A 14,835-nucleotide genomic window follows, 5' to 3' on the forward strand; every position below is an offset into this window, starting at 1 on the left:
TACGTGCTCATCCAAAATGGCGGTCCAGAATGGCGGAGCCCACCAATCCCAGCTCAAGCTGCCCCCTTACACACCACGGTGTGGATATATCCAGCAATTCAGATGATTCATCGTGATTCATGTCCCCACCATACCCCTGTGCCAGTTCTATGTACATAGATTCCGGCAAAGTTGCCGACTCACCCGGCTTCACAGCTGCGTGCAACGCTTTGCGGCAGCTTTCCGCGAACTTTTCACTGATCTGATAGCGCTACATACAATGCCAGTTACAACGCAGGTACATACAAGAGAAGCTACTTCGTCTCTGTACGCGTGAGTTATGCAAGCCAACATGATGATTTGCGTGGCTCATGGTCGTTGGCATCCCTTTACAGTATGTTATGCTCGTGCAGTTGTAACTCCGAGAATCACGTCGTTGGACTTCAAGAGCGGATTTAAGCCCTTTTTACCATCGTTCGGCGTTTGGGCTTGAGATGAGGTATATCCGCAAGGGAGTGTGACGCTGTGATAGTTAGTGCCGAAGTGCATCGGGGACGAAGGCGATTTATAATTTCGGACCAACTGTCGCCGCACTGGTTGCTTTGCACAAACAGCCATTTGTCATGGTGTTAAGCGGGCCAAGCTGTTAACTCCGATCAAGACCCAGCGGATCGGTGAGATCATGGACCTTATCTGCTCCACATCCATCAATCCCCCGTGCCGGGTGGGACATCTGGGTTTTCGATAGGCTTCGATCCACGATGCCCTCAAGGTTCGCATATGGTCAAGAGCGGGCCAAGAAGCAGCAAAGGGACATTGGTGAGTCAGGCCGTGCAAGCTCACCGGTTCTTGCACTCTTCAATCATAGTGTTGCAGGGCTCGCTGTCTGCAGGGCCGGGTGCGGGTGATGATGAAATCTCACACGCGTATTTGACTTTCGGCTTTACTCTGTAGGGAAGCCCCGACGCTGATTACCGTGTGGGATGGATCCCTCTCGCTGCCGCTGACCCCCATAACCCTGCCGCTTCGGTGGTAATGACAACGGGGTGTGGAACGGAACTGCATTGCTGCTGAGAAATCAGCATCGAGATATAAAACTCATAGATCGAGGCGGCTCTCTCTTGCAAATTGGTGATCGAAAGTCTGCTCGACATCGAAACACCAGATTCCCCCAGTGGCTTGTAACCCGCAGCCCTCATCTGTGCGATTCTTTGTGAAGTTTACGTGCGGATTCCTGCGAGCACTGACCGCCAACTGGGGGCACCGTTGGTCTTTCCCCCTTTGAATCTAATACTGCATCATATTCAAATTTCTTTTTCTCGCACCGCTCCTTCCAGCACACACTCTGCAAAAGCTTGAGATTCGGAACCATCCAAAACAAGCAACAATGTGGGGGCATTCGCCCGAGGAGGCGATGCGCCGAAGTGCAGCAGATGTCTTCCCCGACTCGCTGCACAACCGCGATGAATTGCAGTCCCCCGTGCCCCACGACACTGGCGATTCTGGCGACACGACGACAACGGTGCCGCCGTCCCCCGAATCCGAAGGCATATGGGGCGAGCGCGAGATTGGCGGCCCTGTTAGTCAACGGGCAGCGCTGCAGGACTTCGAGGAGCTCCAACACCAGCTCAGCGCCAGACTGACGAGGACGCGGTCTCGCGCTTCCGCCGCGGAGAAATCAACGAAGAGCAGAAAGGGCTTCTTCCAGCGCATGGCGTCCCACGCAAGCGGCAAGTCCAGGGGCGCCGCGGCAGCGGACGGTCAAGGCAACGATGAAGAGGCCGGGCGAGACGATCTTGACGGGGACGAGGACGACGTGACGGTGAGCCCCGAGGAAGACAATTTCTCTCTGGAGAAGTTCATGCGCGATGGCCACCTCGAGAAGCGGACTGAGAACGGCGAGTCGGCCAAGAAGCTGGGCGTGGTCTTCAAGCATCTCACCGTCAAGGGCGCCGCGACGGGTGCTACGTTCGTCCGAACCCTGCCGCACGCCATCCTCGGCACTTTTGGCCCCGATCTGTACGGCATCATCTGCAAGTTCTTCCCGGCCCTGCGAATGGGTCACGGCGGCGAGCTCCGGACGCTGATCAACGACTTCACCGGCGTGGTGCGGCACGGCGAGATGATGATGGTGCTTGGGCGGCCCGGCAGCGGGTGCAGCACCTTCCTCAAGGTCATCGCTAACAACAGGGACTCGTACGCCTCTGTTGAAGGCGACGTGTCGTACAGCGGCATCCCGGCAGACGAGGCCCGCAAGCGGTATCGCGGCGAGGTGGTCTACAACGCCGAGGACGACGAGCACCTGCCGACTCTGACCGTCGGGCAGACGCTCAAGTTCTCGCTTCTGAACAAAACCAGGAAGAACCTGAGGGGCGACGTGAACCTCATCATCGACGCGCTCCTGCGCATGTTCGCCATCAAGCACACGGAAAACACGATCGTCGGAAACGCCTATGTTCGCGGTGTCTCGGGCGGCGAGAGGAAGCGCGTCAGCATTGCCGAGACCCTGGCCACCAAGAGCACCATCGTCTGCTGGGACAATTCGACCAGGGGTCTCGACGCCTCGACAGCGCTCGACTACGCCAGGTCGCTGCGCATCATGACCGACGTCTCGGATCGGACGACCATCACGACCCTCTACCAGGCGGGCGAGGGCATCTACGAGCTGATGGACAAAGTCCTGGTCATTGACGAGGGCCGCATGCTGTACCAGGGTCCTGCTAAGGAGGCGAGGAAGTACTTTGAGGATCTCGGGTTCTCCGCGCCGCCACGGCAGACGACTCCCGACTTCCTCACCTCCATCTGCGACCCGAACTCCAGGCAGTTTCGCGAGGGCTGGGAAGACCGCTGCCCTAAGACGGCCGAAGAACTTGAGAAGGCGTTCCGCAACAGCCCCGCTTACCAGAGACTCCTCGCCGACGTCGAGGACTTTGAGCAGCACCTCCAGCAGACAGGGCACGCCGACATGCAGCGTTTCAAGGAGTCGGTGCAGGAGCAGAAGTCGAAGCGCGTGGCCTCGGGCTCCAACTACACGATCCCGTTTTGGAAGCAGGTGCTGGCCTGTGCGCGCCGCGAATTCTGGCTGATCCTGGGCGACAAGACGGAGCTCTACTCCAAGTACTTCACCATCATCAGCAACGGCCTCATTGTCGGCTCGCTCTTCTACGACACGCCGTCCTCGACCGCCGGGACGTTCCTGCGCGGCGGTGCCGTGTTCTTCTCCATCATCTTCCTCGGCTGGCTTCAGCTTTCCGAGCTCATGAAGGCCGTGTCCGGTCGTGCCATTATCGATCGCCACAAGGAGTACGCCTTCTACCGGCCGAGCGCCGTCACGCTCGCCCGTGCCCTCGTGGATCTGCCCATCCTCGTGCCTCCCGTCATCTTCTTCATTATCCTGATGTACTTCATGACCGGCCTTGACGTCGATCCCGGCAAGTTCTTCATCCAGCTGTTGTTCACGTACGTGACCACGTTCTGCGTCACGTCCCTGTACCGCATGCTGGCCGCCTTCTCGCCGTCCATCAACGACGCTGTCCGCTTCTCAGGCATGGCCCTGAACCTGCTCGCCATCTTTACTGGTTACGTCATCTCCAAGCCGGTCCTGCTGTCGCAGAAGATCTGGTTCGGCTGGATCTACTACATCAACCCGGTAAGCATTGGCCTGTCCAAGCCTTTGTGGAGAAGTTCTAATTTTCTGACCGTCTTTGCAGTTGAGCTACTCGTTTGAGGGCGCCCTGTCCAAGGAATTCCACGGCCGGGCGATGGAATGTGCCCCAGAACAGCTGATTCCCCAGGGCCCTGGCGTGCTGCCCGAGAACCAGGGCTGCGCCATCCCGGGCGCTCGCCTCGGCAGCACCAGCGTTCTCGGGGATGACTACCTCGGCACCCAGTTCGACTACCGGTTTGGGAACCTCTGGCGCAATTTCGGTGTCGTTATTGCCTTCTCCGTGCTGTATCTCCTCGTCACCGTCGTGGCCACGGAGAAGATCTCGTTTGGTGGTGCGGGCGGCGGTGCGCTGGTCTTCAAGCGATCGAAGCGGACGGCCAAGCAGGTCAAGACGCCGGGTCCCGCCGACGAGGAGAAGGGCAACGTGTCGGGCCACTCGTCGGCCACCGAAGTGCCGTCTGGTGACGAGGATGCCGGCTTCAAGGGCCTGACGGGCAGCGACCGGGTCTTCACGTGGGAGGACGTGACATACACGGTCCCGACGCCGGCAGGGCCTAAGCGGTTGCTCAACGGCGTCAACGGCTACGCGAAACCCGGCGTCATGGTGGCGCTCATGGGAGCCAGCGGTGCGGGCAAGACCACGCTCCTCAACACGCTCTCGCAGCGGCAGACTGTCGGCGTGGTCGGCGGCAGCATGCTCGTCGACGGCAAGCCCTTGGGCGGAGACTTCCAGCGCAGCACCGGCTTTGTCGAGCAGATGGACCTGCACGAGGAGTCGGCCACGGTGCGGGAGGCGATCGAGTTCTCGGCGCTGCTGCGCCAGAGCCGCGACATCCCACGCCAGGAGAAGCTGGATTATGTCGACCGCGTGCTCGACCTGCTCGAGCTGACCGAGATTCAAGACGCCATCATCAGCTCGCTGGGCGTGGAGCACAAGAAGCGGCTCACCATCGGCGTCGAACTCGCCGCGCGGCCGTCGCTCCTGCTCTTCCTCGACGAGCCCACCAGCGGCCTCGACGCCCAGTCGGCCATGTCCATCGTGCGCTTCCTGCGCCGGCTGTGCGCGGCCGGCCAGGCCATCATCTGCACCATCCACCAGCCGTCGTCCGACCTGATCCAGGAGTTCGACAAGATCCTGGCGCTCAACCCGGGCGGCGACACCATCTATTTCGGCCCCGTCGGCCGCGACGGCTCCGCCGTGGTGCAGTACTTTGCCGAACGCGGCGTGCACTGCCCGCCGGGCCGCAACGTGGCCGAGTTCCTCCTGGAGACGGCCATCAAGGGCGGCAGACGGCCCGATGGCAGCCGCATCAACTGGCCGGACGAGTGGCGCGCCTCGCCGGAGAACAAGCAGGTCCTAGCAGAGATCCAGCAGCTCAAGGCCGAGCGCGCCCAGATTACCGCTGCCCAGTCTTCCAAGGAGTCCACACCCACGGTGACGCACGAGTTCGCCGCCCCCGTAACCTCCCAGATCCTCCTGCTCACCAAACGCATGTTCATCCGCCAGTGGCGCGAGCCGTCCTACATCTACGGCCGGCTGTTCACCGCCGTTGTGATCGGCATCTTCAACGGGTTCACGTTCTGGAAGCTGGGCGCCTCCACGGCCGACATGCAGAACCGCATGTTCACCTGCTTCCTGATCATCATGATCCCCGCGACGGTGCTCAACGCCGTGCTGCCCAAGTTCTACTCGAACCGCGCACTGTGGGAGGCCCGCGAGCACCCGAGCCGCATCTACGGCTGGGTCGCCTTCTGCACCGCCGAGGTGCTGAGCGAGATCCCCGGCAGCCTGGCCGCCGGGGTGTTGTACTGGCTGCTGTGGTATCTCCCCACGGGTCTGCCGTATGATGCGCCCAGTGCGGGTTACGTGTTCCTGATGACGCTGCTGTTCTTCCTGTTCCAGTCCAGCTGGGGCCAGTGGATCTGTGCGTGGGCGCCGAGCTTTACCGTCATCAGCAACATCCTGCCGTGCTTCTTGGTGGTGTTTTGTCTGTTTAATGGTGTCGTGGTGCCGTATTCGCAGACGAATGTGTTTTGGAAATACTGGGTACGTTTTTCCTTTTTCTTCTCTTCCCCTCCCCTCTGATTTTAACCACCCTGTTATCTTATTCAAGACTGACATTCATGGGAAAAACCACAGCTCTACTACCTCAACCCATCCTCCTACTGGATCGCCGGCGTGCTATCCGCCACCCTCCCCGGCCAGCCCGTGCGCTGCGACCCCTCCGAGGCGGCCTACTTCAACCCACCTTCGGGACAGACATGCCAGGACTTTGCCGGCGGGTTTGTCACCAGTGCCGGGAGGGGGTATCTCATGAACCCGAACGACACGGCCGACTGCGGCTTCTGCCCGTACACGGACGGAGCGCAGTACCTGCAGACGCTGGGCATCGATCCGAGCGTGAAATGGCGCAACTTTGGCATCTTCCTGGTGTTTTGTGTCACGAATTGGATGCTGGTCTACTTCTTTGTGTACACGGTCAGGGTGAAGGGGTGGAGCTTTGGGTTTGGGCCGCTGTTTGGCGGGGTTGGGAAGGTGGTACGGGGTGTGAAGGGATTGTTGGTTGGGGGGAAGGAGAAGAAGGGGGAGGAGAAGGGGAAGGGGAGTGCTTAGGATAATCGGGAGAGGGAGTATTCATTCTAAAAAAGGTTGTTAGATTGGGGTTGGGCAGGTTGGGGATTGGGCAGGTTGGGGGTTGGATAAGGCGTGTCAAGTCTCGATCGGATTGGCGTTTGGTTGCATGCCATGGAAGGATACAGTCTTATACGGATCATAGATCTGCTAATTGTGTTGGTTTGGGGAAGGGGTTGGATGGGGTTTACTAGTAATGCTAGATAGACTTGGAGTAATCAGTCAATCAATCAATAGTTGTGTCCATTTGCAAAGAGAACCACCCTCCGTTAGCTGTTGAGAATCCGTCTCTCGTGTCTGTCTGTCATGCCAGCCCCTGTTTGACATGTGATCTGGTTCTCATTCTGGACTTGACACGCGCCTTGCTTAACTACGCCATCGTTATCGGTCCACCATCAATAACCCCTTCCTCCAACCCCCCTAAAAGTAAGAAACACGTCATAACGGCACAGGGCCCTGATCGATAACTGGGCCAAGAAACTAATGAACTAAACTAGGAGCCAAAATTAGGATGAAAACTTGTTGCAAGATGAAGAGTGAAGCTTCCACAGTCCTAAAAGAGTTGCCAGTGATTCCAGCCTTTCAACACCTGCACCTCGAGGGTATGGCTCCTTCCAACTCCACCCGTTGACTCTCTCATCTTCCCTCTCTCCCTGAGTCCCTTGCTCCCTCACTCCCACCCACCAACACCTTCACCCTTCGCCTACTCGCAAACTTAGTACCTTGCCTTACTTCCTTCCCCCAACCTTCCCCCAACCTTCCCCCCTCCTTCCACTTTTATTCTTTAACTATATCAGACTCAGAACCACCACCACCACCACTTGCAGCCCACGGCAAAACCTCCCTCATCACCACCCCGCCTCCCCCAACATCCACAGCCTCCGCGCCAGCCAGGAAAAACACGACCCTCGCCCACTCCGTGCCACTCGCATTTCGCCACGCGTGCATCGTGCCCCGCTGCACCACCACGTCCCCGACCCGCAGCGTTCTGGTCTGCCCGGAATCGAGCGTCAGTTCCATGCTCCCCGCCACACACACCCCCAGGTCGAGCGTCTCGGTCCGGTGCAGGGGGAGGGTGGCGCCGGGGGGCCAGTCGCAGTATCGGAGGAGTGTTTCGCCCGGGGAGGGGAACCAGATACTGCGGGTTGGTGGTGGTGGTAATAAGTGAGGGGAGGAGGAGATGTCGGCGTCGGAGGTGAATGAGAGCCGGGAGGAGGGGTGGGTTGTCGTTGTTGTTGACCAGGCGTCGTGCACGACCATGCCTCCGGCGGTGTAGGAGGGGATAGGGGAGGGAAGGGTGGTGCTATCGGACGGGAAGAAGATGGCGTTGTGGGTGGTCGTATCGTGGGTGGTGGTGTATCTATTTGGGGAGCCGAAGGGGCATTTCGAGTGGTCACTGCTGGCAGGATTTGTGTTTGTTGAGGGCGGTGATGATGAGTCTGAGTTCGGGTTGGACATGGTGGTAGATCTAGAGTCTGAGACCTGGAACTGGAAGGGTGCTGTTACTTGGATGGAGATCGGCACTATATTGTGGAAGGCGTCTTCTTAAGCGATTCCGATGTCTGCGTAATGAGGACAGTTGGGGAGATGAGGGGAGAGATGCTTGGGAGGTCGCACCCCTCATCCCTCGGCGGGAGAAATGCGTCGCTCGGGAAAAGGTTGCCCGATGTGAGGTCCAACCGATATAGCCTATTGCGTTGCGTCGTCGTCCGGGCTTCTCTATCTCATCGCGAATGCAGGAATGGCCGAGTAGCACTACCAAAACTAACTCCGGCCAAACGGCAAATTTGCAGCTAAGAGATGATGCTTATACTGGTGAGGGGCGGCGTGAACTATTACCTCAGGTAGTCTAGCTCGTAGTCCTGTGTCTCGTTATAGTATTACAACCGTTTCTTACGGGCAGAGCCGTACCATGTTATAGAGTCGAGTTTAGGGTAGGAGGGTTGTGAAGACCTGATCGGGTCTACAAAGGTGGTTTATACCTGCTAGTACCCATACAGGGTATTCCCCTAGGCCACTGGGGCGAGTTTTAGTCTAGCCATGACCTGGTAGAGCACGTTCTTGTCGATCCTCGTCACGTCCTTGTAGCCAGTGACTCGTGAGCACCTCAGTAAGGATGTCGAGGCATTGACAGTGAAAGGGGAAAACGACGACGCCCCAACCCCAGTGCCGATCCGGCCGGGAGTAACTGCTGCGCGTTAGGCGACTGGCTCTGAAAGGCTCGAGGGACTGCTAGTAATGGTATAGAGAAGATACCAATAGAAATCTCCCAACTGGTTGGTTCGGGTCTACAGATCAACCAGTCAGTGCTTGAGGAGCAGTACAGCATTTTCAGAAGATCGAGACCCCGAGAGGAATAAACATACCTATCCCTATATCACAGTACATGATACCCTGCCGATCGTAGCCGGTCAGCATCGACATTAGCCGATCCGTAACAGTACCGAGTTGAGAACCTGAGCGCACACATACGTTCTCGATTTCGGTCATGTTGCCTGAAATGAAAGCCGTGTACGGCTCAGGCGCGTCAGGACCGAGACCCAAGCGGCAGCTTTCAAGGAGCCATTGGAGGCTCTCGTCGTTGACAATGCCCGGGTCGTAGCTGTTATCTTCGTCGTCCTTGTCCCATTCATAATCCTCATGACGTTTTCATGATCATAGTCGATGCCGGAATTGGGGCCCTCATCGTCACTTTCCGATGCAGTCCGTCCGTCGCCCGAGTCGTTTCGCCCCCGTCCTCGGCGGTCCCTGTTTTGGGCGACGATCCTCCGTCGTCGTCGGAGCGCGCTGGGCGCCATCGACCCGAGCTCGTAGGTGCCAAGGGAGCAACCGCATATGGCGCAGCATGGGTCTGAATACCCATGTTGTGGTAAGTGGGAGAAGTTGCAGCAAGCAAGAAATGGAGAAACAGTAGAGGATTGGAAAACAGGGCTCGTGATTGCTTAGAGCGAAGGAGAGGTTTGGATTGATTGAAGTGAATGAGGACTTCTTAGACAATCAGGCGGCTTCGCTGGGTTCACGTGCTCTGCTAGACAAGTTCGTCCGTCTGCGCGATATGAACATCAGCCACGATCTGATCCTGCGCCGACCCTGCCATCTCGCAGTCCCTCAGCAGCGCCTCCTAACCTTTCCAGACACCAAGATTTCGATAGATCCTTCAGTAAAATCGAGTATTCCTCCCATACGTCACTCTCTCCAGCGTCTTCGGCCGTCGATTCCAGTCCAAGATAGGTCGCCTTTCATGCACAAACACCGAACACAACAGTGACAGGGCACTGTAAGTCCAATCAGCAGGTGCAGCCCTAACGACGCCCCGCAGAGCGGTGCTCCTCCCGGTTTGATCCTCAATGCTCGGCCGTCCTGCGATGATGCAAAGCTTCCCTACATGTACGTAGCTCTTCGTCTGGACGTGTCTTATGGCATCCGCCGACTTAAATGCGTCTGGAACAAGTAGGAAGTTTTCGGAATGCTCATTGTGCTGGCACCACTATCAGAGTGATCAGGCCACCTGTGACTCCCTCGCCACGTCGGCGGGTAGCACAATCAGGAAACGGTATGCTGCATTGTAACTCTCCAGCCAACCGCCCGTTCAGAAAGGCCAAAGGCAATAATGCAAAATTTTGGGCGCAGTCTTGGGCCCTTGGCACCCCTCCAGTGATAAAGCTCTTTGTGCTGCAGCACCTCGCTCCGCCCGATTCTTGCCACAACCGAGGCAATCAATTTGAAAAAGAAAGTGGAAGACTGAGTAAGCAGAGATCAAAGTATCGAAGTCAAGTCTGGGCCGTCGCGCCGTTTCTCTTTCCTCTGAGCCTGATCTCGAATGAATTGAAACCATCTTGCTCCTGCATCGGGATCCTGAACTCTGAAGTCGTTTCTAGCCAAGGAAAATGGTGAGTGAGGATGGACCAAAAACCTGCACCAGAGAGTATCTAGTACCCCGCTGATTTGTGTTTCTAGGATGTCATCGGATCGTTCGCCGCCGTCACGCAGCTCGCCGGCCAGCTGGTCAACCTCGCACAGCAGATCTTCCGCGCGCGAGAGACGATCCGCCGAGCACCCAAAGCCATTGAAGACCTCGACTCGCAACTATGGAGATTATTTAATACTTCGAAGCAAGTTGCGGACGAACCGGCGCTGCAGATCAAGACAATACATGAGGCATTAGAAGACATCTACGACATTGCTCTAGAGCTTCAGGCGAACGTTGAGAGAATGAGAAAACAGCAGTCAAAGAATCGAGCGTTCCAGCTCCTACACGCGCTTGTCTTAGGGCAGCGAGATGAATCTGTTCTCACAGATATCGTCGGCCGCCTCCGAGACGCTCAAGATACCCTCGGCCACCGCATCAACGTGGCGCATGTCGGGACCACGGCGGGCATGGTCGAGGTGGTCAACAGGATCGAGGCGGGAGTCGTGAGCATACGGAGAGACGTCCATGGAAAGGTCGACCAACCGCAACTCGATATCAGCAACAACATGGTCGGCGCAGCCACGCAAGAGAACTCCATCGACGTGTGGGAAGGCGTGAGCCTGTCTAGGGGGGTGATCAAGGATAATCAAGCGTGGAACGGCAGCTGGCAGAGGAACGCCATTTCCATTGGAAGCAACGCAATAAAATGCACGGGTTGAGATGCGGAAGATGCGAACTCAAGCATAGGTACGCACTGCCGACGGTGCACGTCTCGGGATCTGCGTGGCGTTGACGAGTCGTGGCCATCTCACCACCATTTTGCTTCTTTTCTCTTACTTAGCTAGAACCCAATATAAGGCAGTCTTTCTCTCGCACCGTTTATGCCTTTCCGTGCTCTCCATCCTCTGCGATACAAACACCATGAATTATGCTATGTAAAGAGTAGTGATGACAGAGAACGACTAAGCCGGGCGGACACCCGCAACGACTGTATCCACCACCACCCTAATATATTCCAGGGAGCGGCCCGTGCGCAGGAAACGGCCGTTCCCGTGCTCCCGAGTCCCGAGTCCCGGCATGAGGGTGCCGTACCCACACGCCCAATTCCTTGTGACAGTTTGCCTTGCTTAAGCCTATGCCACTATAGGTGATATGCCCTCGTTCTTCCGAGGTATGCTACGTAGCTACTCTATCCTATTCTATATGTTATTTGACCTGCTTTGCCAAACACCGGAATTATACCTTAGTACCATACCTATCATGGCCTTATAACACTAACGTATCCACTTATTCGAACCACAGATAGTCTAACCACATTCAGAATTTTCACTGCGTAGGAATTGCCGCAGATGCTGCATACAGTCAGCCCTCCACATAACGATCCGAGCCATAACGATAATCTGAGTATAACGATTAATATCTCTGGCCCGGCCAAATTTGTATGGGAAATGGTTAGTCCCTGATTATTGGGATTACCGATTGGATTTTCGGCTTAGTCACTATACAAATCGCTATATCCAGGGAAGTATTACCCCCTGGATTTTCGGCCCGGAACCCCCTTTTTCCGGCTTTCTGCTGTTTTTCTCCTCTCCCAATACCACATTTTTCATCGTATGCATCAATCATACCCAGTTTTCGATCATTTTAAGTGCTCCAGAGAGCTATTCTTTCGCTCTATTTCATACCAATACTGAACACTTGGTGATGGCTTCATTCAATGTTGTCTGACGTGTCCGTTTTGCGGTATGTATGCCAGATATGGTAATGTGTGGGGCTACTGAGCATCACGATTCCCGGACATTACGATCAAATATGCTGGCCCGGACCCAATCGTTATGTGCAGGGCAGATTATACTGCCCGCTACTAACACTAAGCTTAAGCCGGATAGCGGCAAAGTTGGCGCAAAAAATATGCGGAAGATGGTTAGACCATTTTGGTTCGAATAAGTGGACACGGTATCTCCCGTGGGCCCTCTCCGGCACCCGTATAGCGGCACCTTCTTCTTGGTGCGAGGAAGGGACCTAGGTGACTTGGCCTCCACAGAAAAGCCTCTCTCGGCTTTTTCCCGAATGCTATGGCCGGCAGTTACTTGGATCCCGACGATTAGCCGCCATTACCAGACAACGGGTACCACTACCATCTGACCCGTCCCAGGGCGACCAGTAACGGCTGTCCACCAGCCGCCGGTGTCACCACCCTCAACCAGACATCGTGGCGGGGGTGCCCAAGGCAGACACGAGGCAGACCACGACCCTGAAGGGAGCCGCAACAAGCAACCATGCGCACCAAACACTTCCCGTGCGGGGAAATGCGGCTCTTCAGACCGGGCACCGTGCCCAAGGCTGCGTTGTTCTTTTCTCCTAACCACCAGACATCGCCCACCAGGTCAGGCTCCACGAAACGAGAAGTTTGCCTACCACAACGCTAGCCTCAGAGATCTGCCTTGACTAGGCAACTTCGACAGTGTGTCAAGGCACTAGCCTTTGCCGCCATGGCTTCAGACGAGGCCACCGAGGTTCCGTACGAGTTGTGTGTTCAAGGTATGACGGAGACCCGTCCCGTAGCACTTGACGGCAGCGGCCCGAGACAGACAAAGCCTCGCCGAGACTCAACCTCTCGTCGAAGGGCCAACAAGAGTTCAAGGCGTCTAGCTAACTCGGGTCACAACGCGACATCTTTAGGTCCCACCGACGACCAGCCTGTGAGACTCAAGCTCGGCTTCCGCGATACCGTGGCCAAGTTCCTGTCCCAGATGGCCGAGCGGCACCACGCCGCACCCGAGAAGGTGTTCCTGGTCGTCGACGGGAACTTGACCGAGGCGCTGTTACCGTTCGCCCACAAACCCGATCTCACCCACAGCTACCCGATGGCGCAGCTGGTGCCCCACGGGGGAAAGGTGGGCATTCAGATCGGGCTCGGCGGCGCCAGCGCTTTTGGCCCTTTCATCCTGGGCCCGCCCACAGCCTCACATCCCACTGCAGTCACGGGCGATACCTATGAAATAAGTACGCGGCTACCGAGGGGTCTTCTCCGTTTCTTGATCGCGGAGGCGAGCATCCAGAGCACTGCTAACCTGCACGATTGGCTCCGAACAGCGCATGTCATTGCGCTGGATGGCGCCAAACAGATGACCGAGGCCGAAGTCACCCGGACCGGTGAGAAAATCCGCGCCGTGATACAGAATGTTTATGCCGCCGGCTCGCAGACGAAGCAGTACAGCAGGATTATGACGGCGGATCAGCTCAAGAAGACCAGGATACTCGACATGATGGAGGAAAATGAGGCTTTGAAGGGTGTTGATCCCCAAGTGGCATTGCAGAAGATGTTGGAACTCTGAAGGATGAATAAGTATACATTGTTGGCCTGGGGGCGGGGGCCAAAGGGCAGGCCTCGTGTTTGCCACATTCGCTATAGCTTCTCTGCGTTTGGGTTAGCCTCGTTCGGCGCCATCCGCTCTCGAGCAAGACCACTGGTATCTGTTCAATGTCACTTGGACTGATGCTCAGCTTCGACATGGAGACTACGACTGGTTGGCTGTTGATGGCGTCACCAGCGTTGGCGGTTAGTCCAGCTCGCTAGGGGGTTGTGCGTTACCATCCGTAACCTGCTTTTTGATAGGCGCCGACCGGAATATGTTTGAAGTCATTCCTATTTTCTTGCTTTGCGTCCCCGGTACGGTATCTCGATTACACTTATCATCTCAATGGTTGGAACCTTTGGTGATTTGTGAACTGATGTCCGATGCAGCTATGTCCGCCGGCATAGCAGGTGTCAAGGGAACTCTTTCGTCAAGTTATTCGGCATACCAAAGCACTGCTGCACAGCCCACTCCCTTCACGTCCGACCTGTTGCATACCATTTATGTTCCTCTCATATCCATGTATACTTCTGATGGTCTGTACCAGGCAAAGATACAGCTGTGTGCTTAGGTTTCTCATTGTTACCTACCTAAGGGTCTGTTTTTTTTTTTTTTTTTTTTTTTTTTCTGTAAACGACAGCGACCGCTATAGCGTTGGCTATAAGCTTGGTGCACCCTCTTCTGTGGCTAGTGGATGACATGGATGACAAACCGCATAGGAGGTGCACAGCAGGCACGAACCGTAGATTACCTAACCTATGAAGGGCGCTGCTGAGTCCTGACTGAGATGATTATATTGAATAGGCCTGTAGAAAAAGGAGATTTGGGCTTTCACTGAAGATGGGCCAAAATCACCCGAAAAGCCAGCGTCCGACGACTCTCGAAAAGCTCTATCTAACTGCACCGGTTGCACACGCCCGCAGGGCGTTGCGGCCAGGTGGGAAGGATACGAGAAAGGGGTATTCGACGGCGACAAAGACCCCGAAAAGAAAAATATCTCACGACACGGACCACCTGTTGCTGGAGCAACAACAGCTACCCCTGATAGCACCAAGCAGCAGTCAGGGGCTCAGGGGCCCCTAACACTCGCGCGGAACCCGGCTTATTAGCCTTCTTCTTTATAAATTCCTTCTTATAATACTAATTATGAGGGGCCTATTCGGGGTTACAAGCCTAGCAAATCGGGCCGCCCGGGTGCTAGTTATACTCCTTATAGTGGATATAGTAACCTACTCTCGATAATAGCCAAGGGGGAGAGAAGACCCCAGGGCTACCTGACAGCAGAGAA

At 56.2% G+C, this 14,835-nt stretch overlaps 4 protein-coding genes across 4 annotated transcripts; 3 read left to right on the forward strand and 1 right to left on the reverse strand.

Moving 5' to 3' along the window:
• Positions 1-1,366: 1,366 nt before the first annotated feature.
• B0T15DRAFT_386743 (ABC-2 type transporter-domain-containing protein) lies at positions 1,367-6,260 on the forward strand (the record flags this gene model as incomplete). The annotated part of the gene is made up of 3 exons (XM_062864339.1): positions 1,367-3,628; positions 3,690-5,693; positions 5,787-6,260. The coding sequence occupies 3 exons, from the start codon at positions 1,367-1,369 to the stop codon at positions 6,258-6,260; spliced, it is 4,740 nt and encodes a 1,579-aa protein (XP_062727460.1).
• A 795-nt stretch (positions 6,261-7,055) lies between these two features.
• Positions 7,056-7,736, reverse strand: B0T15DRAFT_388820 (uncharacterized protein; the record flags this gene model as incomplete). The annotated part of the gene is made up of 1 exon (XM_062864460.1): positions 7,056-7,736. One exon carries the CDS (start codon positions 7,734-7,736, stop codon positions 7,056-7,058), a length of 681 nt encoding a protein of 226 aa, XP_062727461.1.
• Positions 7,737-10,165: 2,429 nt separating this feature from the next.
• Positions 10,166-10,907, forward strand: B0T15DRAFT_508221 (uncharacterized protein; the record flags this gene model as incomplete). Its single annotated transcript, XM_062867705.1, has 2 exons — positions 10,166-10,168; positions 10,236-10,907. The coding sequence occupies 2 exons, from the start codon at positions 10,166-10,168 to the stop codon at positions 10,905-10,907; spliced, it is 675 nt and encodes a 224-aa protein (XP_062727462.1).
• Positions 10,908-12,408: 1,501 nt separating this feature from the next.
• B0T15DRAFT_82807 (uncharacterized protein) lies at positions 12,409-13,674 on the forward strand. Its single transcript, XM_062871359.1, has 3 exons — positions 12,409-12,729; positions 12,871-13,194; positions 13,285-13,674. Exons 1-3 carry the CDS (start codon positions 12,681-12,683, stop codon positions 13,524-13,526), a joined length of 615 nt encoding a protein of 204 aa, XP_062727463.1. The 5' UTR covers positions 12,409-12,680; the 3' UTR covers positions 13,527-13,674.
• The last annotated feature ends 1,161 nt before the right edge of the window (positions 13,675-14,835 follow it).

The sequence above is a fragment of the Chaetomium strumarium genome, assembly GCF_033439665.1.
Source record: "Chaetomium strumarium strain CBS 333.67 chromosome Unknown B0T15scaffold_1, whole genome shotgun sequence".
In the NCBI taxonomy this organism is placed as follows: domain Eukaryota; kingdom Fungi; phylum Ascomycota; class Sordariomycetes; order Sordariales; family Chaetomiaceae; genus Chaetomium; species Chaetomium strumarium.

Coding starts and splice junctions, on each gene's coding strand:
- B0T15DRAFT_82807 (XM_062871359.1), top strand. CDS start 12,681: ATGGCTTCAGACGAGGCCACCGAGGTTCCGTACGAGTTGTGTGTTCAA. Junction 12,730..12,870: donor GTACGAGTTGTGTGTTCAAG/GTATGACGGAGA, acceptor CGACATCTTTAG/GTCCCACCGACGACCAGCCT. Junction 13,195..13,284: donor GGGCGATACCTATGAAATAA/GTACGCGGCTAC, acceptor GGCTCCGAACAG/CGCATGTCATTGCGCTGGAT.